General features: G+C 38.1%; 1 protein-coding gene across 6 annotated transcripts in view; it reads left to right on the top strand.

Moving 5' to 3' along the window:
• RAP1GDS1 (Rap1 GTPase-GDP dissociation stimulator 1) overlaps positions 1–26,846 on the top strand; it is a 102,607-nt gene that overhangs the window by 46,753 nt on the left and 29,008 nt on the right. For 4 of the 6 annotated variants that reach the window (XM_074589514.1, XM_074589511.1, XM_074589510.1 and 1 more), the window contains exons 3-4: positions 8,087–8,209; positions 12,844–12,969. In XM_074589514.1, coding sequence (XP_074445615.1) covers positions 8,087–8,209; positions 12,844–12,969 — 249 coding nt within the window. Of the gene's footprint in view, positions 1–8,086; positions 8,271–12,843; positions 12,970–26,846 lie in introns of all 6 variants that reach the window. The other 2 variants (XM_074589516.1, XM_074589515.1) reach the window with 1 other exon arrangement.

Here is a 26,846-nt window from a genome sequence, read left to right as displayed (position 1 = left end):
AGATTTCTAGTCAAATGCCTTTCTGAAAGGTGGAGATCCTGATGGATATTTTGCAAGAGGGAGTTTTGGCTCAAATACTGTGTTATGAAGCGTTCCTTCTCTTGATGAAGAAGGGTGTTCGTTGCATCTTAGCTCATGAAGCTGTTGCCTTTTCATGGCACTGTATACACATAATCCAGAAATGTTTCATCAGAAGTGCTGTATATAATATATTATTACAGTATACCTATTTAATTGGAACACAGTAAATTGAGGTGACTGCTTTTTATTGGACTGTCTCCCAGCAAACTGGCATACCCTAATGATACTGAATGGTAATCACTGCTGCTTAGCGAGATTATATTTTACATAAATTCCTCTTAATAGTGATGTATTTAGTTAGTGCCAGATAGTTAAATGATGTTTATCCAAGTGTTAAATTCCAACTGCTATTCATTGGATATACAATGTGCCAAATAAAGATTAAATATTATATATTTTTTCTTTGCAGAAGGCATCAGTAAAGCAGTTCCAGATAATAGAAATGACAAATTTCTTTTTAGATTGCATTTTTGAAATGCAATACAGAAGCAAAGGAAAAGGCCTGCCTTTTGAAATACAATACTGAAGCAAGGGGAAAGGCCTACTTTTTACAAAAAATTGTATTTAGACATCATGTAACTCACAATTTCAGGTCTGAAATTTCATTCTTAGTTTTGTTCCAGTCCCTTATGACTTACAAATGTCATCTTTTTTAGATTAGATTTTCCTTAAGCTACTTTTAAAAACACTAGTAGCTAAAAAATTCCTTTGTATGTAGACGTACTCTTCCAATAAACACTGGGCAGAGTTTTACAGCAGGCATTTGAACTTGCTTGAGAGCACTCTTAAAAGACTGCTTAAAAGGAATGTGAAACATTTCTTGCATATATGGTGCACAGCTTTCAAATCTGATTTGGTTTTTAAACTGAATTGAATTTGGAAAAAGGATTTTACACTATGGGCCTAGTATTTCTGTTGTACAGATTGAAAAACTAAAGCATGAGGATATTTAAGACTTTACCCAGGGTCCTGTAATAAGTCCAGTTAGTAGAAGTAGCAGAAGAGGCAGATTAAAATGTCCACACAGGCTGACTATAAAACAAGAAGATGCTAGTGGATGACATTTGTACTAAGATCACAGACAATGAACTTGGCAGCTAAACCACTAATATCAAACTCTTTCAGCAACTGTGCTACCGAAGTGGTTACCTCCTGCAGAGGGTGAGTCAGAAAGGGGGAGCGGAGGAACTAACAGCTCAGATAAATCCACCAAACTATGCGTCAGGGCTCTAAACTAGATCCAGTTCAGGAACTGAGGGATTCTGAGCTGCCTTACTTTAGTGTTCTGCCTCATGCTGTGATGTATGCATGGAGGTCTTATGTGCATAATTCTTCATTGAAGGCAAAGCTGGCATGTACTTTTATTAAATTACTTTGTTGGTACCTGCAACAGGCTATTCAAGAGGTGGGTCTCATCCTGAAATTCACTTTTATTCTTTGGATATAGCCTTTGGAGAAATTAATCAGTGGGAATCATGCAGCTAGTTGGTTGGTGAATCTGTCTCTCCATCTGTCCTTCCTTCCTTGTTAGAGCTGAGATTTTAATTACGAACATCTGTGCACTATCTCTATTTCTTCATTAAAAATAGGAATTAAAGTTGCCCTGTTGCTGCTGGTAGAGACAGAACAGAGCAAACACCACGATGGAAACGTTAGCACAGCTAAGGGAGAATCCTCCCTCCCTGCCTCCTAGGGGTGTAGTTTGAAGGATAGGTGAGCAAGCGGACTGTATTTGTGGGGATTTCCCCATGTGAGGAGGAGCATGCCAACAGAAAATTATATTCATTTATTTCTATATATAAATTATTATTAGATTATTTTTATTTCTGTAAAAACAACTCGATAATTGGAACATTCTTTTTGGCTAAGGTATGCTAAGCAAAAGCCTCCTTATCAGTGGTGCATTCTTTGTTGCATTAGAACACATCATTTGTTTCACTGAGGTTCTTTACAACCCACTTTTTGTGCTCCTGTAGTCAGATTAAAATCTCCATTTTGTGGTTTGGAAAATACAGTAGGAGGCTATGGAGAGAGGGACAATACTTCTTGAGGGAGGCCATATATGGGGAGAGCATCAATACTTGCTCTTGGTCACATGAAGCTTTTTTAACGTAGTGGTTAGGAGGATGTTCCAGTTAGAATGCTATCCGTTGCTCCCTTCATTCTCCTCCCTTCTGCCTTCTGAAAGAGCAGATGGAAGGTTCCTTTCATGATATACATGGCTCATCATTATTTGTTCATGTGTTCATCTTTCTCTTTCTGATGAGAGTACATGTAGGAGGGACATTATAAAGCCAAGGTAATTTTCTGCAGTAGTTTCAGGAGGTTTATCTTTTCAGCTAGAAATACATATATTTTTCAAAAGAGTACATTGCAAACACAGCTGGCTTAATGAAGAGGACACTCACAAAGCTGCTCGTTTACAATTCTGTGGTGTGCCTCATTTCTCATGTAAAGCTCCGTAACATGGGAATTAATTGCAGTGCTAGCCTTCACTACTGTTGGGTTACATCTCATGGTGTAATTTAAACTCATTTTTCATAGAGAACAGGAACCGTGAACCTATAGTTTTCTTCTGCTAGCAAGGGCAAAGTAGTAGCACTTCTGACAGAGATGCCTTGCCTTTCCCTTCCCTTCCTTCCCCAGCCCCCGCCTTGTCTTTCACTTGAAGGTGGACGAACTGATGCAGAGAGGAGAAAGGAGTGAAAAAGAGGAGTGAAATTTCACAGGAAATAGACCTGAGAGGGGGGAGTGTAGAATTTAGTTTGAGATGCTCATTGAATTTTCTTCCTATAGTGATTTCTGCTACTTAATTAAGCAGTCTGATAGCCACGGTGCTCAGCTCTCCAGCTCTGATCTATGGCATTAAAGAATTTCCTGCCCACACCCTTTATTATTCTGACTTCAGGCACTGTAAAAACCACGAAAAGCAAGGATATTGACATTTTAATCACCCAGCTATGACATTAATAAGATTTTGGCACTATGTGATCTAACATACTCTTTGTCTTGATATCTGGTGATATAAAGAGACATCTAAAGCTGCAGGTTTAACCTTAGAGGTTTTTTCCCCTCAATTATGCTGCCGTGGCACATCACTGTATTATATTGTGTGCAAAAGGGCTCTTTCTAAAGCAGCATTACAGTCCTACAATTTCTTTGGTTTAAGATAGGGGGCAGTGGGTGTTCTACAGGTGGGTTGGTGCATACAGACTGAAAATCAGGTTTTAAAAGGTGGCATTTGAAATCTGGACATCACCTATAGCAAAAGGATTTTGAGGTACGTCACCCTAATGTCAGGCTACCTAGATTGTTAGGCTTCCTTAGGAGACAAACTGAATGGATTTGAAAGGGGATGCAATTCTCCTAAAGGAATTAAAATGGTAAGCATAAGCCAACATTTTAGCATGTGATTAATGTTGGCTATAATTTCCTTTTTCTCCATTATAGAAAGCATGGGAGGAGATTACGTGGTGGAGATTTTGCCTAGATCACTCTTGCTCCTAGAGAAACATTTGGTTTTACTTGCTCCAACTACAACTGACAGTACATTGAAATATCAATTCAAAAGACGACAACTGAAATAAGTTTTCTAAATAATTTAGCCTCTGATAATTTACTAGAAAGCCCAGAATGAAAGAAGCATGCAGTAGATTCACATCCTTAACAAGTAATACCTCTTTCATGCATACACATGCAGACAGGAAGGCAGGCAGGCCTTCTCCAGCCTCTGAAGAGAACAAATAAAGGCAAGAATTGAGGGTTACCTATGCTAAAGCCATTAGCAATTTCTAATTCTCAGCAAACCCCAAACTATTTCTCCTAGGCCCAGGCAGCGATAAGGGTACCTTTGGCAACACTGGTGTGTGATCTTCCAGTCTTAGGTTCTGCAGAAGGAAAACCAAATTGTGGGTTTACAGTCACAGTGAAAATACTGCTACATAAACGTGACCTTTCATCGTCCTCTCCAAAAGGATAACGCCACACACACTTTTTCCCTCATTTCTGTCCCTATCTATGTTCCTTGGTCTTTTATACAGGACTCGTGTCATATGAAGCTGAGCAAAAAAGAGACAGAGGAGCATGGGTCTTAACGGGTGGGCAGTCTAAATCCATGCTTCCTAAAGCCCCTGGCCTGACCACCATGCCGCTCTAGTTGCAAGTGGAAAAAACAAAGGAGAAGAACAGCTTGGCTTGATTTAGGGCAGTTATTTGATTTTCAGTGCTGTCTGCAGCTGCAGTCCTTTACAACCACAGTTACACCTTCAGTGCAGGGTCTAGAACTGCAGACATACATGTGCAGTCACACACAAGACTCTTAGCTCGTATTTTGCAAGTAGCCGTGAAGTAATTGTCCCATCTGGGCATTTCTAAGAAACAGCCGAACTGCTTCTATACCTACAGCTGTGCTGAAATCATCTTCAGAGCCTCCAACTTGGTATTTTCTTCTACATCCATGTATGTCAACACTTACTACCTGAACTGAGTGTACAGTTGACTCCTCAGACAAGTGAAGGGTGGCTAAAGACCTAATTTCCACAGGGCAGCCCTGTGCATCGTTTGCCTGTTAAGCCCTCCTCCTTGAAAGGAATATTAAAAATACTGAGCAAAAATGCTAGATTTAGCAAGGCAATTTTAGGTTTATATGTAAGACATCTTGTTGGAATTAAAATACCCTGCCTTGTGTAGGCATTTCAAAAGCCCGCCAAAAAGACTGATTTTCTGTAACTGTCTGCCAATTACCTATCTTAACAAATCAATTTGTATATTTCAGCACATTCTTTTTTTTTTCCCACCTTCTTTATTAGAACTTTAGTATGATGAACATAAAATCCCTGAAAAAAATGGACTTTTTCTGCAGATACAAAACAGGACGATTTAGGGTAATGTGCATGGGGATGTTATAGTAATTTTATTGGCACATTCCCTTACAATGCCTTATATGGAGGACGTATTATAAACTACCTGCAAGGATTTAATGTCATACTGTCATATCTCTATTTTGACACTGGATTAATTTGGATATTACACAGAGTGTAAATTGTAAGTGTTCTGCAGAGGAAGAGCAGGGCTTAGGTAGACTTGGAGCAGACAAGCTGAAGCACCCCATGGCATTTTTTACACCCAAGGCAATTACTGGCAAATACGCCTCAGAGAGCACTGTGGGCTGCATAGTTAGTAGCTATCCTTCTGCCTGATGCCAGAGTAACGTGCTTTTCCCTCAAACGATTATGCTTGAGTACTCACTCAAGGTAGAGTGGAGGTAGGCGTGCCCCTGCAGGGTGAAGGAGAGGTACACTCGCTGCTGGTCAAATTAATAAATCTTCCCTCTTTTGTGACCAGCAAAAATTTTATATTGGGACTCAGCCTGTGTAACAAGAACCAGTAGGATGTTGGTTTGAAGGGGAGAGTATATGCACAGGTGTGCCTCCTGTACTGCTTAAGAGTAAGAAAGAAGTCAACGGTCTGTTTTCATCTATGTGGTTCCAGCTAGCTGATTTCCCAGTTTCCAACAGGTCTGTTAAGCCCTGCGCTTTTATTGGTGCTCACTTGCTTATCTCAATGAAATAAATCAATGCATATCTGCTACACGCAACTGGCCTGGAGAAGCATTTAATTTTATTTTCCTACTTCTTGCAGGATATATTTTATTCTATTTATACAATTTATGCTCTGCACAGTAATGAGTCCATCAAACTATAGATCATAAAAATAAGACTGGATACTATTTATCTTAGTAGCGTGGCAGGAGAAAATGCATTAATGTCTGCTGCCTAGTAATACAGGTTCACGGATACCTACATTTTCAATTTTGAATTCTGTACTTTCTGTTTTGAACTTAAGGGAAAAGGAGGACCCCCTCTTTAATAGACAGCTAAGATGCTGGACCAGTCTTTAGTCCTGACATGATTTTCTCTGAATTCAAACTTTTCTTTCATCTGTGTATATCCCTGGGAGAATATATCTACTAAATATATGTTATATGTCAAAACTTATAAAAGCTTCCAAATAAGCCATAAGCTCCTTTACATTCTATCTTCTGTGAAGGTTTCTCACTACATTTCAAAAATTGCAGTAAACTAGACTGCAAACAGGTTAATAATAATTAGCACTTGTATTATGCATGATATGTAGAAATTAATCAGTCTTCATTTTATACCTAATCTGTTTGTAATCAGATGTCATCACTGACATATTGTAGACGAGTAGTCCTAGCCAAAGGCTGACATCCTAAGCTGGAACTGAATACAAAAATGCAGAGGCATAACTACAATCCAGACTTGAAGTTCTCTCCTTTTACTCCATTTTCTGTCAGCTAGACACCACTGGTGTCTAGACCCAGCCAGTGAAGCACATACGTACCGCATGCGAGTCACAAAACCCGCGTGAGTCACCTCTGACAGCCTTGTGCTGGCTTCAGTTCAGGGTCAGCTCAAGTGGATCTCTCAGGTGCTCGGAGGCAGCAGGGGATGTTCTGGAGCCACAAGTAGTCAAAAATCAATTGCAGCCCTGAGAATGGGGAAAGGGAGGAGGAGGAGGAGGAGGCAGGAGGTGGTGAGCCCGGTGGCATGTCATTACCAATTCAAAGGCGAAGCACAGCTAAAGAGTGGTTGCAAACTGGTCTCTAGAAGACTAACTAGTTGTGGTGCACAAAATACGAGTTTACTTGGTTAGGGGGAAAACAGAGAACGTTGTCTTGGAAAAACTATTGGATATAATATCCCTCCCTTTTCTCCCAGATTTAAAAGATACTATGCAAAACCAAAATCCATTGATTGCTACTATTGTTGCCCAGCCTGACTATCTTGATAGCTCTTACACCAGAGTGCTTCTAAGAAACTGTAGGAGGTGGTGCTCAGAGGCCTGTCTTCTCAACTCTGAAATGCCTACATCTGTTTACTGGCAAGCTCGAGCGATTTTTTTATTTTAACTTGCACTTACTGCTTTGTGCTTACTGCACAAAGCTTTTACTTTAAGTGATGTGAAGGGGGTTGTGCATGTTGTAGTGCTTAAAAATGCCCCTGTGAGACAGAGTTGTTGAACAACAGACTTGCATTCAGTGGATTTGTTTTGCTTTGCAAAAGTCATCAGAGTACCTCAGAACTGTCTTTGGAGAATGCAAGTAACTTCAGTTATGAATGGCTTAAGGAGTCATGCTGAAGTGATAGGTGCCATCTAATCATATGGTATGTCACACTAATATTTGTCTCAAATATGCCATTATTTGAAAGCATTAGCAAAATATGTTTTAGCATCTTTAATTGCAGTTGAAGCAATGTTAATTTTCAGTTTGTAACAGAGCTGTTGGCCAGCAATGCTAGGTGGGGCCCTGTTATGGAGCAGCCGCACAATTTCTCTCTACTACAGGCAGAAAGAGAAAAAGTTTTGTCCCGAATCTTTGACCTCTACTACAAGAAAGTCAGTGTTATTTTTCCCATTCCCTTCTATGGAGGCTATACTGGAGCTACTGTAGCTTAGCAGAGTAACAAAAAAGATACTCAAGCTGAGTGTAAGACAAGTCTAGACCACGATCTGCTTAGCTCTCCCTCTTCTCCAGTTTCTGACTCCTACACTGCATTAACTTGTGCCCTCAGCTGTAAGGACTTCCCCCCATCATTCCTTGAATGTTTCCAATAATTCATCACTTCGGAGTACCATTCCTTTACTTTTACATAGTATTTTAGGATGCTGCATATCACTCCATTACCTTTAGTCTTTCTATCAGTCTCTCCAGTAGTTTCCCTATGTATGCATGCGTATGTATCTGTATTTACTTGTATAACAGAGAGTCACCTTATAAAGATCGCTTGATAAGGAATGGCAAAGTATTAAGTTCTATGAGCATATCATATAAAATAAATGCAATCATTGAAATAGCAGTTGGCTTGTTATATGGGAAAGTAAGTACTTTAATAGTTACCTTTAAGAAGACTTTCTGCTTTTGTTTCTTTTCTTCCCAAAGCAAGCTGATATACAAGTCATTTTTGTGTGATCTGTTTTTCAGATATGGAGACAAGTGAAAAAATCCAGAAAAGTGGAGTTCTTCAGGTGTTCGCGAGTCTGTTGACGCCACAATCTTCCTGCACAGCCAAAGTAGCTAACATCATAGCAGAAGTAGCCAGAAATGGTGAGGTTTTCTACAAGAACTTTTCTGCTGGAACATCTTCAGTTTTTCACCTCACTTGTCAGTATGTTTTACTTCATTTATGTTTTCATTTTGTAGATTAGACACCTTTCATATCCCTCCCTTTCACTCTTTTTGTTTTTATTTTCTCAAATTTTGTTTCTCTACTTTTTAATACAATCGAAACAGCATTTGGCTGCTGGAATATTTTTAGTCCTTACTTTCATGCTATTTAGTTTTTAAGGCAAGCAACAGTATAATTTATTGGGCAGAAGTAACACGCCACTGGCTTCATGAAATACATACAGGAAAAAAAAGATGTGCATCGTTTGTGCATCCAGTTACACACAGTGCATGTAGTTACCACAGCAGTATGTACACAGCTGGTTAAGGGATAGTAGATTGTTTCTTTGGTATGAGATTTGCGATAACATTATTACCACTATGAGGCCTTTGATACCACGAGAGAACCACTTACTCCTACCTAAAGAGCGTTATATGTGTTAGAGTAAGAGCCCAAGATCCCAAACGAGAATCAGGGGTCCATTTTGGTATGTATTATATACATACGGTCCTATAATATAGGAGATAATCTAAAACTATTTGAATTCTTTTTTGTTAGAAAGAATTATCTAAAAGCTCACCCAATACCCGGCATACCTTGAGCTCAAAAAACTGTCCTCATGCCTGCAGGTAGGTGCTAATGGCAGACCCCATGACCAGGACAGAGGAGGTTTGTGGCTGACTTCTCACTCCTTGACTACTGCTGTCCCAGCCAAAGAGGCACAGATTATTACATTTTGCACTTTCCTTCCCCAGAGGCCAGGCAGAGAAAAGTAGGATACCTCTTAACCGCTGTCTGCATGCAGGCCTAGCAGCCACATCTCTCTCCCTCTGTAAACTCTCATGCTGATGCCTCTTCAGAGAAGGATCTTCATTTTTGCTGACTATTTCCACATTCCCTTTCCACCCTTTTTTTGGAATGACAGTACTACAGCTTCTTACTGATAGCCCTTGTGTGACTTCCTCCACCCAATTCACTGATTTTAAGACAATGCTATATATGGATATTCAGAAACAACATTAACAAGAAAAGAAGATATACATAGTTATTTTTTAAGTTTTAAAATTATTTAGATAAATAGCCAGTAAAAAATGTAAACACAGAAATTTAAACTTAGAAATGTTTCAGAATGATAGAGAATCATGCAACCATATCACATGCTTTTTCTGTACTTAGTAAATTCATAGTAAGTATATTTAGAATATTGCAATCAACTGTCTGTCCTCACAGTTAGTCTTTTTAGTTTCTGCCTCAGAAGGGGGAAAGTTAAGAATAAAAACAATGTTCACAATAGCTTAACTGATTACTGTGCATTGTTTCCTGCAAGATTCTCTTACAGAGCATTTTAGCCAGTATCTTTCAAATCTGAATTAATGCATGAAAACTCTGAACAATTTCTAATGTATCTTTTTCCCTGCCAGCTTTTAAATTGCTGTTATGAGTATACTCTTCAGAAGAGATGGCATTTTACCTGGTTCATCATACAAAATAGCTTTTGTCTTTTGCTTAGAGTTATTAGCAGGTGCAACTGGGACCTCTGGCAGCCAAGGTTAAAGTGAAGGTATTCATAAATTATTTAAGGTGCCCAGTGCTTTCAAGACTGAGATGAGCTGAGTGTTTCTCTTTGGATCCTAACTCTGTTGAAATAGCTGCTCAAGCAGGATAGCAGGGAACACCTCATTTGAGTTCTCGTTGTCCTCTTACATGAGAATACAAGTGTTTCATGCTTATATTGCACCTTTTTTTCAAGCTTCAGGGCACTTTGAGAAATTTGTGTTATCAACATCCTACAGATAGTAGGCATTAAACCGAGGCAATTGAACTGATTTCCCTATGGTCATGCCATGCAGCATTTGCAGATCTGGGAGTAGTGCCTCTGACTGACACTGCACATTACTGATGAAAGAGCATCTTTTTTCTTCCCCCGTTCTTGTTTTCCTTTCCCATTCTCCTCATCTAGTCCTACACATACACACACACATCTGGTCACATCAAATCCCTCTACTTGCCTCACTGTTTTTGTCATGTTTCATCTGCTCCTTTTCACCTCTGTGTTCTTGCTGTGTTTCATCTCTCCAGGTCACATGACTCTTCCTCCTCCCAACATGCGTCTGTATTAGTCTCTCCCATTTTAAATATCCAAACACATAAAAATCCCTTTAGTTGCTTTTGTCTCTCCAGCTACGGACATTTGCTTTTCGACTGTGGGCATACTGAAGGCTCAGATGCACTCGCTATGTGGAGACTTATCTTCCCACTTTATACCTTTTAAACCCACTTCCAAGGTCTTTAGTCTCCTCTTCCCTTGACAAGTATAGGATTGAGAACAACATCTTCACAATCTGTAATACTACAACACAGCTACATTTCTCTTTTGAAATCTTGCCCTCCTTTGGTTTATGTTTCTCTGTCCTCAGTGATTCTCCTAACTTCTTCAGTGCTTCTTCACTGTTTCCTTCAAAGGATCTGCTTCTTTTCCCCACCAGTTTAGTGGAAACCTTCTAAATTACTCTCTTCTTGATTACCTTACCTGTCTTCTATTACTTCTATGTAGTATCACCTGCAAATATAGTTGTTGTTACTACATTTTTGTTGATGTCTCACAGATCTGTTTTGCTATATATAGCACCATTTCTTTACTTCTTACCCTTACATGACCTCGATAAATACAACTTTGCTCGGCATATTGCCTAATTATTTTGTTGCTGAATGGAAAACTGAAAGCTTCTGCTCCCGCCAAATGGGGGGAGGGTGGAGGAAGGGTTTTTTTCTTCTTTTCACCACATAAGCAAGAACCTAAACATACAACAGAGCAGACTGAGACCTCTCAGTCGTTCAGGAGAGAACAAGTTCTGTTTCCTGTCATAGGCTAGGAGAAAAAAACCCAAAAATCTGGCTTTGGTGGTGCAGAGACCGGTAAATTAGTGGGTATTAAAAAAGTGATGCAGGGAGAAGCTGAGGAATAGATGAGAGTTTTTATACGCAATTAAGAGAGGAAGAGGCTGAAGGGACAGATAAGACAGAGGTAGGAACATAATACATTAAGTAAATAAACATTAAGATGAAGATAAAAATGGGTGATAAAGAAATAGGTAAAACGTTACAAGGATGTGGCAAGACCAATTTTAAAGAACAGATGTATCTGATATTTATTCTGTTCATTACAATGGATATCGTCACCATTTATCACAGTATAGCATCTGTCTACAGTTTTAAAAAGTTACAGTATCTTAGGCAGGTGGGCCAATTGTGGTGACTACTATCTTCTGTTGGACCTGTGCAAGTGTATAGATATTGCTGATTCTACTTCATCTACTTGTTGATATATCAAAGTTTATCATTATGTGAGGATTGCTTACCTCTATGACAATTATTTCTTTAGCTAAGATAACACTGCAAGGTTAACTACAAAAGATACAAGATTTTGTAGCTACAGAAACATCAAAGAACATTGTAATAGGTGCAACAAAGGGAGTTCTGTTGATCCAGAGTCAGAAAAACTTTATCGTTCTTTTTATGGCGATTGTACACCATGGTTCATTCTGTCTCATAAATGACTAACACAAAGGTGAACTGATTTTGGAAGATCCAACATAGTCTAGGATCAGGAAAAGATACAATTTGCAATTCACAACAAGTCAAAAACACATTGTCCTTTTGCCTATTACAATGCTACATCTCTGAAGGGTGCTCTGTAGTAAATTATTAAGTAACACTATTGGTGTATCAGGTGGTTGCTTCTGTAAACTTCCCTTGTAAAATACGCAGCACAGTGCCTGCCTAACTATAGCTCCTTCTGCAGACCAGTCCTTTATGTCTCTGGCACCAGGATAATTCTCTATCTATGACTTGCACAGATGTGAAATAATAATTTGGTTCCCTGTGACTGGAGGACATAGCAGGAAGGAAGGACAGAAAGGTAGAGAGCTTCCCAGTGGATGGGTCCTCTAGCTTTCCTCCCATGGTGGGCATCAGTTAGACTGTGGAAAGGTGCAGGCCTTTGGGCTCACATAATCTCTCTCTTATTTCTCATTCTTTCCTGTTCTTTTCCTTTCATTACCTTCCAAATAATGAGCCTGTTACTTAACTTTAATTCCTTTTTAAATTTTTTTTAAAGCAAAAGCTTTTCAGGAGTTCTAATTAAGGGAATAGAGGGTAAAAAATGCTGCTCATTTTGGAGTATGAATACTAGTTTTAAGTCATCTTTTGTGTTATTTAGTAATTTTAATTTATGTTGAATTTGTTGGGGTGGAGAAAAAGGTTGTGAATTCACTGTTCTTTTTCAGCACTTCTTTATGATGCTAAAAACATGCTCAGCCTCAGCCATGTTAAATTAGTTTCCATGGAAGTCAATTAAATACTCTTAATTCCCTCTAAATTAATGAATAATGGAAAGAATGTAAGCCCAAATCCTGTCTTGGGCTTATTCTCTAGAAACTTGCATGAGAACTTACATTGTTTGTCTATGCATATGTTTATTCTCAAAAAAGGTCCAGTTGCAATGCCAAGGTAACTGGAATGGATGAAACTGAAAACAGCCAGCTTGCTTTAACGGGCTTTGCATTATTTGCAGAATTTATGCGGAACCCATGTGTGGATGCTGGGTTGATCCCTCCTTTGGTGCAGCTGTTAAACTGCAAAGACCAGGAAGTTTTGCTTCAAACAGGACGTGCCCTGGGCAATATATGCTACGATAGCCGTGAGTGTTGAAATATGCCATATTTTGTAGATGCTCTTGTAGGAGGGAGGGGAATGTTTTGGTGTTCTGTACATCGTGTAATGGAGGGTCATTTTCCTCTTTTCTTGATTTTTTTTTTTTACCATGCAACTCTTCTGATTGTACAGGGCAATTGAATGTCACACACGCGTTATGCTTTTGTGACAGAAAAAGGAAAAAAACCCTATTTTGATATTGTGATACAACTGGATATAAGAATAGAAAAGATTTGTGATCCTGGATTTGTTTTTTTTAAAAAAAACATAATGAGCTAGGTTTTCAAAGAGCAGGTGCTACATACACAGAGGCCTGAATAGTTCGTTTTTCCTCAAACAGAACGTCTCAGAAGGCAACAGACAAAGTCAGAAGGGAATATTCATTTTCTACCAGTCTCAAAGCTATGCACAGATACATATGTGGCTGAAATAATGCCTGAGCTATGTTGCTGATTCTCAGAATTCATATCTAGCCAATCAATTGCTTCAAGATTACATGTTGGTATTTTTGGTAGTCAGGGGTTATGGTGGGGATGAGGGAGGATGTTGGTGAAGTTTTTTGGACACAATAAATTTTGCACTGCAAGCAACTGAGTTTTGAAATGCAATTGTGACTCCATGTGCTGATTTATATGCATGGGTATGTCATTTGCAAAACCAAACAGGTGGTTGCAGAGTTTTGAAAATGCAGCCTCATTATCCCTTACTTTAAATATTTTGATAAAAGCCAGTGCATGACAAATATGGTACAGAAGCAGACACACTAGAAACGTCTTCCTATGGACATAAAGGAATTAGAAGCCTATGGAAGTCTGCAGATGGGAAGCGAGATGAAATTGTAAAAGCATTTTGTTATTTTGAGATTTAGTGCCTTATTTCATATGGCAAGAAATTTTCTTAGTACTATGCGTTGTATTTACTGAAAGTTTTGCTGTTCTGAATACTGACTGTTGAAAAAAAAGAATTATTAGTAGCCTTTCTCCTCGCTACTTTTTTTCATCCTAGTTTGCAAATTTACATTTTATATTGTTTTAAATTACCTTGCCTCTGACCTCAGGGAAGTTAATCAGATTTTCCATGCTGGCATTTCCATTTACAGACAACTACTGCTTGAGGATGTTAATGTATAATTCTTTCATTTAGGATTTTCTTTAAGGTGACCAATCAACTGAACACCTGCTTCCCCATGGAAACTTCAAGTAGAAGCTGTTGAGCTTTCTATAATATCATTTATTTACTATATTTTATTTCAGGGTCATATGCGATAAAAAGCTTAATCCCAGGTGGCACTGGTTTATTTCATATAAGTAAAATCTACATAACTATTCATGTCATTGTTGTTCAACCCACATTTTTTCATGAAATACAATAAGGGCACACAAAAATGGTTTTGTAATATCAGGTATTGTGGACTACTGCTGGCTTTTACAGTGCAGGATTTATCCAGTACAGAAAAGCTGTATTACACGCCTTGTGTTGCCCTTCTGTGGAGCAAAGCTGGCACTGATAAAACCTACAGTATGCGGTGATGTGTTCTGTAGGCCGTGTGTTGCTCTGCTTGTGTGGGAGGACAGTCACTACCTTCCCTGTGTAGTTGAATAAGAGTAATGAATAAAGTGTAATAAAATGTCACAAAAATGAAAATTAGCATCTTGGATTTGAGTAGAAGAGGCTATTTACAATGCTTATTTATCATATCTATCCTATCTGACTTTATTTTATATGTTATCTTATTATGTAATGGTTATGTAGTTATGTACCCTATCCTAAATTCGTACTTAGGACAAATACTTTCAATATACTTATTACTATAAAATTTAATATATTTTAATTTATTAGTATTATTTTTCCCTAACAAAGAGTTTTGAAGTATAACAAAGACAAGGTATGGAGGCCAATAGTTACAATAAAAAATGTTGTTATGTGTTGATAGTCTTTTTCTTTTCAATTGAGACCAAAGGACCTGTTACCCTTCCGATAACTGGGACTCGTATAGGAACTTGAAATACACCAGTAACTATATTTTACCATAAACATGAGTGTTTCTTTGCTTCTACTGCCCATGTAGTTATAACATGCAGTGATGAGGAAGGTCTTTAAATCCTAAATCAATGTTAGGCTGAAATTAAAGCTCATATTGAATGGCTCATAGCAACATTTCTATTTATTTGAAAGCCCCAATTATCCTGTATTTCATCCCAGCAAGCATGCATCGCTTTGTTTATTGACAGTTTGTGCAAAAAGGAGTTAATCAGGTGTCTATTTTTGAGAGAAATCTGCATGGCACAGGATGAAAGTTGTGGGACAAATGGCTTTTCCTACAGGGAAGGCCCCTTAAAAGTGGCCTTGCAGAGAAGGATTGTCTGAATTTTTTTCTTGATTAAATGAAAATGGCAGTCGTTTCTCAGAGTTTACAGATCCTAGAGTTGATGCAAGACCATTTCCATGTAAGTTCAGGAGGGGCTACTCCTGGAACATGGCTGCTGTGGAAAGGTAGTTCATTGCTAAGTCCCAATGCTGGAAGAGGTTTAGTAGCTTCCACAAGGTACAAGGGGAATTATACACTTGCTGACCAGAGACCTTACTGAACACATTTGTCTCCTCACAGAAAACATGGAATGAAAACCTGTAAACTTACTGACAGATTTTCTTCTCTCTTAAGCTTGAGGTGCACATGCACAGCGTTAGCACAGCACATAGGGCGCTCATCAGTGTTAGCCCCCTAAAATAATACTGAATCACCTGTTTGGGCATGGAAGAAAATGCAGAGAATTAAATGCATTTCATAAACAGTTAAAGAGGAAAAAATAGGTCAAATTTATCCGAAGCAGTTTTGAGAGCATCCTTTTTAAAATATTTATGTTGTGAAGAGATCTGCTTTATGTGAGTCTCTGGACATCAAGAATACAGGCAAATGTATTTGCAAAGCAGAATAGAAGGAAGCTTTGTTAGTACTGATGAGGCTTCTGGTCTCCCAGCCACCTTCTTGTATGCAGAGATGAAAGAAACAATTGAGGCACCCAAAAAGATTTTAAGTCAGAAGCAACGAATGTAACTAATCGCAATATGCGGACTGTTCAGTGCTGTCCTACAATTTAAGAACAGATACACTACTGCATGTTCCTGTGCAGCCTGTAATTGTTCTACATGCTTTATCTAGTAAATGGCACGTACACCTCTGCTCCCAAATTTTCATCAAAGCAGAAAGTGCAAAGCAAAGAAATGGAGACGTGATCTCTCCTCCTCTCCCTCCTGCTTTCTTCCCCACTATATCCACAGCTTGTACCAAGCACAGCTGCTTGTACTTCCGTATCCCCAGACAACGGATTCCTCAGCCTCACTCAGGGACAGAATTTTGTCTGAACTGTATTACTAGATGCAAAGCTCATAGCCCACTCATTCCTTTTAACCACTAGTTATGTTTTTTCACTTGTAATCAAAGTTAAATTCTTAGGCATTGTCCAGTCAGAGCGTTAAGACCTATCCTTCTAGCTGCTTCACCACTCTTTATCTATGAATCAAACTATAGCTACTTTTCTACTGTCTTTTTTTCCAGTCCTCCCTGCTATTCTCCCCAGTGCTCTTTGTTTAGTAAGTGTGTTCATTTAGGACTGTTAACAGATGTACAGATGTTACAGGGTAATAGGGCATACCTCCAAAGTGCTTCTAAGTTCCCCCTGCACCTTGGTTTCACCTGCAACACGAAGATCTCGTCTCCATTGTCCAGGAAAGGTTATGTTTAACATAACATGGTTCTTGCTACAAAAAACAATGTGTTAAGTCAGAGCAAAATTGTTAATTCTGCTGTCTATAAAGCCTAAAAATTATTTGCTACCATCAGCTCTGGCAGTTGGGATATTAAGTTAAAGAACAACATTATCCAAATTGCAGCTTGTGATCATTTCATGAACAACGTGATGGCTAGAGCATGCCTCAGCTCGCTCTCCTAATAGAATGTGAATACTCTGGTGACTTGAATCATATGGCGGTTTGGGTGCCTGGGGGACAGGGAGACTAAGACTACGGTTTTCAAGTTAGATCTGCCTTCTTACAAGACCCACATGAGAATGCAGGAGAAAGAAGACAAAACCTGTCTGTAGCCAGGTCTCTGTCCTGCTCTGACACCCCACACACCAATGCAGTTTGTATAGAAGAAAGATCAGGTCAATCAGATATATTTTAGTCAAGAATTTTAATGGAAGATGATACTGTATTAAAATAGTAGTAGTTTCTTAGCAGATAATAGCCTCACAGTATTTTTTATCATTAAGTTTGTGATGCACATGTTATCTTAATCTTGGTGATTTTACCACAGGTAGTTTGTTGCACACTTCAGTTTTGAATTGATTGACCAACTATTTTCCTGTGGTTTTATATAACATTGAGCACAACACAGAAGCTACCATAATTATACTATAAAAGTGATAATTATAAGAGGAAGTGAAGGACTAGGATATTTAAAGCCTGATTCAGTAGCTGTATAGACCAGAGGAAGTAATTCTGATTGACTTCAGTTGAGATTAGATTAGACTCTTATCCATTAGAAAACAATTCCTTCTTGCTGTTTAGAGCATCCACATATTCTGAAAGCTGTCCAAGGGAAAGAAGCTCTCCATATGTCTTGTAAGGAAAATGGAAAATTTCCCATTCTGCCCTTCCATAATATTCATATTAATGGTAGAGCTTAGAGACCTCCTAAGGAATCTCATAGCTATTGCTTTTTGCACCCATCCACAACCTTGTTTCTTCATGAAACCACCAGCCTGGGTACATGTTCTCACCAACCATACTTCATGATATAAACAGCTATAGAATTGGAAAGAAAGTAAAAACGCCAACTCATTCTATAAAGGCTCTCCCCTGACAGCTGCTTATCTACCTTTCTCTACAGGAAATTTACTGGATTCTTTTCTCATTCCCAAGCTTTACATTTCTTTGTTATCTACCTAGTATTGATGGCAAGACTCCTTGCTGAATTTCAGCAATGTGGCCTTTCACATAGACCCAGGTCTCTGTTGATCCCAGCCTTAACACCAGACCACGAACATTATACCACTTCTTGTTAAAAAGATTGTACATGTGCTATAAATTCTGTATACTCAGCTGCCCATCCTATAAGGATGTACAGATCTCTTGCAGGGACCTGCTAAAAAGGCTAAGTACAAAACCAAGAAACTACTCAATTGCACAGTTTCATACATCTCTCAGGAGATGAGGCTAATTTCAGGATCTAATGCAGAAAAACAGACGCTTAAGAATTAAACATACTGGAAAGAAGTCAAGTGCAGTTTTCTTCAAAAAATGACATAACCTTTTTCAGTACCGTATGGAAAACCAGCAGAATCCTAGAACACAACTGGTGTTGATAATGGCACACTACTGGCTAAACATTTTTATGAAGATCACCCTGATTCATGCAGCCAGGCAGCATCTTACCACAGTCTTCCACTTTTCATTGTGCTAGATCCTACCAAATGCAAATGCCACCTACTAAACTGTTTCACAACTAATATCATGAAATTGAGACCAGAGGCTTTAACTTGTTGCTTGAAAACTGGTTGTTTAGAACAGCTTACAGAGAATTAAAATTATAGATTTTAATTGTACAGTAATAGCGTTTTACCTTTACATCTGTCCTCTCCAAGGCATGTCAGAGTCTTAGAAAACTATAGCCTTTTAAAGTTAGAACTAGTCCTTGATAATGCAGTACTTTTTCCAAGCCTCTGCAGCAGAAGTATTGCATCAGCTAGAAACTAAGCATACCGTATGCATGCCAACACATACTTTCACAGTAATATTTAGTACTTATCAGCAATTAATCATGAATGTTCTTAGGAAGCTGTTAATATTATTCTAATTTACTTATTTTATGGCTGGCCTAAATGGAATCAGAATGCTGAGGAAGTCTTCCTAGAGCATCAGAAAAAAAACATTCAAGAGGTGATATGAAAACCATGAAATCTCATTCTCAGGGTATTACTCTTTTTAAAATCTACATTCTAAATTTTAACTCTACTGAAACAAGTGGCAAAATTCTCATGACTTAAGCTAAAACTTAACAGAAGCCCACATGGGGAAAAAATGAACCAAAACCAAATTGCCAAAGATATGCAACTTTTCACTTCTTTAAGATGAAGGTATGAAGCCTGATTTTCTGTTTGTTTTAAAGAGTATAGGTATGATAGGTCCCTGCTTATTTTCTGCAGTGCAAATATTTTTCCTCTTTATGTTTTTCCAGGAAGTTTATTTGAATAAGCAGAATAAGTAGATCAGAATTCAGTACAGGTACAAAGAGAATTAAATCTAAGAATGAAAGCAGACTTTTTTTTGATTTCTTACTTTCTCCCCATCTAGCATTTAATTCACAGTCTGTAAAGCTTGTGTATTGCTCATATTCCAACAGGCTCAGAGACACCTGCTTAATTTACAGCCAAAATAGAAAGTACAGGCAACAAGGAAATTTAATAAAATTAAAAAAATTTTAAAAAAAAAAAAAAAGAGAGATGGAAGGTGTTTCCAGGGTCTTAAAGAAGGTCATGATCAGACTTGGAGAGAAATCCTGCTTTATTCACTACATCTTGCTGCCACCCTAAAAGCAAGTTAAGGATTCAGACTTTGGTTAAGGACTGAGCTATTTCTTCATACTTCAAAGTTAAACAAAGTAGGAAAGGCAAAACTTGGGATTCCCCTAATATTTCTGAAGACTAAAAAAAATTCCTTATCAGGAAGAAAAGCTTTTAGAATTTCAGTAACAGTAAGTGAACAAGACAAGATATGTAACTCACTCTTCTCCTTTCAATTCAACCTTCCTTTTCATGTCTTTTTTTACTTTGCTTTTTAAGATATTTGAAATTTTTCATATTTATAGATAACTGCACAGTCACATGTTGTTGCTTTCAAGCCCCTCAGAAGACAAAGCTTGTTAATTGAGTGTCTAGACATGACCAAAGTGTCTGGCTTATTCTGCTTTATTTAAAAAAGTAGGCATTACATGACTAGAAATATCAACTGTCACTAAATCAGCAATGGTAGAAAACATCAACTGAATTACCAGGGAAAACAGATGAAAGAATCTAATAGCATCTTGCTAAGCATTGCTTATATACAACTGGGAAGTAAATGTTTACTAATTTTTTTGGTTAAGCTGGCAGCCATTGTTCTTCTCGTTTAACTTTGTGTTTTAATACACAGTCTAATTATATAATCGTAACTTCTTAAATAGTAATGTATAATATAATTTTGTTTTACTCTCAGATCCACTTCTGCAGATTTTTGCAACACTCTGTGCACCATGGATATATTGCACAGGCCAAGTCTTTTAGTTGTTTGCATGATTGCTACGTAGGCATCTGGTTTCATACAGCATCTTGTACAGTGCAATCAACATACAACATGCAAACCACCTAAACTCACTTACATTTGTTGCATTCGTATCTAAGGAATACTGTGCAACTCTCAGAAACAGAAATTGGACATTATCGGCAAAGAACTATATTAGTAAAATCATAGAATCTTCATGGTTGGAAAGGACCTTTGAGATCATCGAGTCCAACCATACACGTACAAAAAACCCCAAACCCCTACAATCTCTGCCACTAGAGCATGCCCTGAAGTGCCAAATGTATCACTTAATGCAGTGAAGCTCTTCAATGTCTCAGCCAGGGGACCAGGACTCTAGTTAGAAGGTTTTTATAATACTGTTTGTACCCAGTATAATCAAGAGCCAGTGCCCACCAGAGGAAGTTGCAGCGTAAGGGTTTGATAAAAGACAGTGAGGAAAGAGTTAGATAAAACTACAGATAGTAGCAAGACAGTTCACATTAGCAATAACAAAGCAGCGTTCCTGTCACAAGAGGTGTCAGTGCGTATGAACAAAGTTGGTCTTTGAGCCTCCTTGATCCTGAGACTGCTCTGTGTCTGGTTAGTTATCCAGCCAGCAAAGCGGCCTGAGGAGTCAGGGTGGATGCCTTGAATGCCTTATCTACAACAGCATTCCCGTTTCCCTGAAAAAAGAGTCACTTACCTGAGACAGTGTCCAGTTTATCAACCACATCTTGGCACCACTTGGCCTCTTGAGTGTGGGCTGTTCTGCAGTTATAGTGCATTGCTAGTTGTGCTCCGGTCAAATAAGTGATCTGCCTTCTGCCAAGGAGGTAAAAGATTTCTTAAAACTAAACACTTTGCTGGTCTTTCTCAGGCTGTATCCTACAACCTTTCAGGTACAAGAATCTTCTACAGGTCAGCTTCTCCATGCACGCTGCACACTAACAAGCAACAGCCTGCACACTGCTGCTTCGAGTTGCTTTAGAAGGACAAGTCCTCTCACTCCCCCTAGGCTTCATGATTTGGGCCAAGGACAGCACTGATCCCAAACCCAAGACTCATCCCAGCTTTTCCTAGATCCCAGGGCCACTTGTATCTTTCTCACTTCTCTGAATAATTCTTTTTTTCTTCCCAGGGCCTAGTAGGATCTGCAAATATGCTTTATGGCAGGGTTTTTTTTAGTTTGGTTTCATATTTTGCTTCTTAGGCTTCTCCCAACCTATTCCAAATCCCTGTGGGTTACACACTTTCTGAGACTGCGCTTCTGGCTGCTTTGGTGGAGAACCACAGCTCCTTCAAGCTCCTTCAGCTAGCAGTACCAGTCTCACACAATACCAGGCTAAGCCTCTTGCCAAGCTCCTTTCAGCAGCACCCAGCAAAACACCCCTGTTCTGCACCAGACTGTGACTGTGCCACGCTCAGTTCACACCCTTGTTCTTGGAGAGTTTGAAGCTGAGAGACAACATTGCACTCAAGGCCTGGGAGTAAAAATTCTAAATTAATTGCTGCGTGCAGGTTTATTCTGTTAATAGCATGAGATGCTATAAATGCCTACTTACCAGTGTAGAGAAACTGCCTGATGTTTTACTGTATAATTGGATTCCATGATGTATTTCATGCTGTATGAAATAATAAGCATAGGCTGGCTTCAGCTTGACTTATGCTCTCATAAACCTGGAGTCATTTGTTTGACTGCAATGAAATTACTAAGGAGTTGCATAGAGTTAAAAAAACAACTGAAGAATCTGCTGTAACCATATTGCACATGAAAAGGAAGGCAGAGGGAAGTGCTACATTCAACTTGGAGGGCCTTTACCTGACTTTTATATATCTAGTAGAACTTTTTTATACTGTTTGGCTTCTTTATTTTCAAATAGAATTCAGTAGTGGAAATTACTACATTTAAAACTTAAATCTCCTTGAAATCCAGAACAAATCACCTGCCAATACTAAGACTAGTAGTATTTTATGTCTTGTTGCTAATAAAAAACATTTCTGCTGTTACATTGAAATCTCAGGTGCACTAGTAGAATTTGACTGGCGGTGATGTATTAAAAAGTCTTGAACAGTAAACTCATCGCTGTTCTCTTGTCTAAAAATCAGAAACAGATTATTTTTCTCATATGTATCTGACATATGACATAAGAGGAATATGAAAAAGAAGCAAATTCTATTGGAATTAAGTTGTGGAGTTGAATCTGGCTTGCATTTGACTGCTGCCTCAGCGTAACATTAGGGAGATGCAATACTGGCGCATTTACCCGTCCTTTCAAATTTTCTGTCAAACTCCTGACTGTATACAAATGCCATGATGCTCATGAGAGAGATTAGGGCTTGTGGGCTTTGGTATCCTATGGTCCACACATTCAACTTATTATAAGGAGTCTACCAAAAATACCCCTGGATATCCATTTGGATACAACATTTTAAAATTGTATTTGTTAGAATAAACCAGCTGCATAAGAGGACCAGTATGCTGCTGCATCAGTTGTCATTAGCCAGCGAATATGCTGGCAACAGTTTTATCTGAAAAGATCAGTGCTATATATTTTTAGTCCTTGAAGGCCCTATACTAAAAGACAGCGTTCTGTTAGCATTTCTAGTTTATTATTTACATATTTACTGTTTTAGCATAGTTTCTACAAGAATAATTTATGATACAATACCCTCAGTGCAGCTGGAGTTAGGGCTAAGGATAGTTGCTAGCAATTTAAGATTAACTGATCACAAGACACTTCATTTATCTCTGAAGGAAGCATGACTAATTCAAGATTATTTTTTCTTCATAAAGCAAAAATTTTAAGGCTATATTGATTGATTTTAATCAATAAGCAAATGAAACAAAACTGTACTTCTGGTAATCAGAGTCTTATAATTCCTGAAGGAATTAAATAAAGGGAAAGGAAATTTCAGTACAAGATAGAGCAATTCCAAAAAATATCTTTCAAATTATTAAAACAGGGATCTCATACAGTATTGCTGTGTCCTGTCCCTTGTATACAAGTGCACAGAAGACATGGAAAAAGCAGCAAACAATAATAGTGCAATATAATAATGAAGCTTACTTTCCTTGAAAAAATAAAATTAATGCAATACTTCTGTGTTCTGTAACAGAGTTGTATTCTGTAGAATTGCAGTCAAAGAATCGACAGGGTCCAGAATCCAGTGATTTAAAAGCATACACAAACAGATTCAAGATAAAAAGCTAGGGTCAAATGTTAAAACTGAATGACAGCATTGCCTTAAAAGTTTTATCTTTACAGTGTTCAGACAGGAAAAAAAAAAAAGTTAAGCTCCCAGTTTATATGTGGCAATGTTTTTTTTCCTAATGTCAACGTAGATAACATGGTTTACACTAGCTAGGGGTTTGCCCCTAAGAGTGTTTTTTGAATATTTTCTCTTTCTGTTTTCTTAATAAGAAGAGAGAAAACATGTAAGCAGGATCTTTCTTCCTTTGGAGTGGTACTCCTGCTGTTTTTTCCCCACGCATATAATTTTCTGTATGTCATGTCACAATTTCCTCTGCAGCAGCCTGTTTGTTATCACAGAAGATTATGACTTCAGGTGGAAGAACAAGCAGCAGGAGCAGATGAATGTCTCAGTACAAAAATCATGCAAAAAGGACCTAATTAAAACGTAGAGAAAAATAAAAATAGGACATGGATAAAGAACCCTTTCCCCCTCCCACCTCGGCTACTGTAGATCTGTTCATCTTCATCTTTAAAAAAGTAATAATAAAAAAAAAAAAGTTATCCATAAAGCAGTGGTCTAACCTAGGCGGTATTTTGGCCAAGAAGAATGCAGGATTAGAACCAAATGCAATAAAGATGAAGCACTTAAGTAAAATGGCAGTATGTCATTTAAATGATTTGATCATTACACCTAATTGTAGAGTAAAAGAATTTTAAAAGAAATACTATTTTTTTTCAATGTCATCAAAAAGCTGCTGTCTTGGCACCTTGGTTTATGCAAATCGGGGACCTGGATCACAAAAATCATTCTTTCCCTCACTGACTTGCATCATTTATATCAGTGCAACCATTTATACCAATAAACTTTTTTAGAACATGAATCGGAGAATAGAGAATTCAGGTTTCCAGTTGCAAGACAAAACCAGAACATTTCAAAGTACCAATCTTAAATTTGAAGCCCAAAAGATCATTCTTAAGAAAAGCTGTCAAATAGTTTTCTAGCTGATTATCTGATAAATTGGTATATTTTTGAGACCTATATATATAGTAAACATTGTAATGACATGGTAACTTGTGATTTCCTGGTGCTTTTTAAAGCTTAAATCTATTTTATGGTCTGCAAGCCAATATAGAGCCCCTACTGAGAAATATCATTACATATGAAATTGTAGTATGAAACACAAAATTCATCTTTCAGAATCATACAGTAACAAAGACATAGCAAAGAACTGTTTGGAAAGCAGTGGCACTGTGGACATCATGATACAAAGATATGGTAGGCAAAGATAATATGGAGTGTCCATGACTTAACTTTTTTTTGTGAGAAGGAAATAGACGAGCTTTCAAACAACCATTCAGTACATCACTATACCGAACTTAATTTTCTATGCTTCTACTTGGTTGTTATTTAACTAGCTATGATGCCATCACCATCAGAATCATAGACACCTACCTAATTTTCACCAGCCTGTGTGTTTACTCACAATATACACACTTAAATAACAGTGTGCATCTTTGCAGGACCAGGATCATTTCCGAAGCACAAATGACTTCTGACCTATAGTTTAAATATTGGAGACGACAAAGAGAAAAGTTTGGAATAGTGGAGGAACCAGACCAATATATTTTAAAACTTAATTAAAAATTGGGTAAAACACGAGTTTTTAGAACTGCTTAAACTAATGTGTTTTTTCTGGTGAAGACACAACTCAATATCCTAATAGAACATTAATGGATTTGTCCCAATCTGTATGAGAGGCATCTGCTTCTTTAACGTCACTTGGATTGGCAAAGCTGAAACTTTAAATTAAAAAAAGGGCGCAGTATGAGAAAAACAAAGCTTATTTAAGGTTTAGATTAAAGAGCACTAGGTGAGCTATTTGCAAAAGTATTTTTTGATATCTGCCTATACTATGGCACAGCCATTTTCCTGATGTAACTATATTTCCAGAAATAATAACCTTACAGTGGTGACAGAAATCGAAGTACTGGTGCGGGTTTTTTAGAAATAATTTATTGCCTTTATATAGCTTATGCTTTATGTTGTTTTCATACTTCAATCTGTCGCTTTAATTCTTTTTTCTATTAACCTTTTATGACTTAGTGGTTTGTCTTAGGGTTTAGTAAACTGTGGAAGAAAACTCAAGGGAAAATTTTGCAAACACATCTTGGGAAAAGCAAATTGAAACTACTCTAAGTGCTGCATTTTGAAGACCTACCAATCATATGCACTAAAAAATTTTAGTCTTTGACTTGGGCATCCATTGGAGCAGGCATGGCTGAGCCACAGGGGAATTTGACAGGACTCTGTTCATAGGGGAATGTGAGCGATCCCAGTAATTTGGTAATCCACATTGAAACCCAGTTTTGCATAAAATTCCTGTGAGTAACTCAGGTTAGAAAGAGAGACTGTACTAATTCTTAGAGATGGTTGCATTGCATTCAGCTAAGGAAGACTGTGGAAGTAAGAACTCCTTCTGTAATAAATCTTACTGTACATTTTATAGGAAAAAAAGTTCCCTCTGGTCCCCTGGGTTGTTGTCATTCTGGCATCTTTAAACGATATTGCTTTTAAAAAAAAAAAAAGCTGCAACAGCATTGCCCTTTGTGAGCTGTAATGAAGCATTTTTAAGCAGCAATATGAATGCTCTCATTAAACTGTTCAATCATGGATCTCTTAGGAATAGCAAATGTTTATTTAAAAAGGTCACAGGAAAAATTTCAACACAGCTTTTGGGAGGCTGGAAGCACGTTAAGTGTGGGAGTTCATAGAGCTGCTGAACTGCAAGGTAGTGGTTGGATTGAGAACAAGACACAGCAACATGCTGCGGTCTTGTTTTGACTGTAAATGATTTGGAGCTCGGTGAGTATTCTTGTGTGCAAAATCTGTTTCTTAGCGACGGAACAGGGAGAAGCAAGTCAGTAATAAGTACATGGAGCATTCTGAGTCAGAAACACGCTTTTTGCTTGGGCATGCAACGCAGTGTCATAGCCTGAGCTTGGAGTGGGTAGTCAGGACCTTCAGAATTCTCCTCCTACATCTGGTACAGGATTCTTTGTGGCCCTGCACTAATGAGCTGAGTTAATCCTCTTGGGCATAAGAAGGCAGCACCAGGAGATCCTAATTACAGCACTAGCCCAGGTCTGTTCTTCACCCAGCTGCCTAGGGCAGAGAAGCAGGGTGAGCTCTAGAACAGGAAAGAGGTGGAGCAACAAATTCATTTAAGGCATCTTTTTTACAAATCTGCCAGGCTATGTAGTCATGTCAAAGTGTGGCACTTATAACCTGCCGCCTACTTGGGAGGGATCCTGAAGTTCATTTTATCCTAACTTTTTGGGTATTCTATAG

This window comes from Larus michahellis, chromosome 5, assembly GCF_964199755.1.
Source record: "Larus michahellis chromosome 5, bLarMic1.1, whole genome shotgun sequence".
Lineage (NCBI taxonomy): Eukaryota > Metazoa > Chordata > Aves > Charadriiformes > Laridae > Larus > Larus michahellis.
The sequence above is the reverse complement of the archived record's forward strand: the minus strand, read 5'-3'. Positions and strand labels throughout refer to the sequence as shown.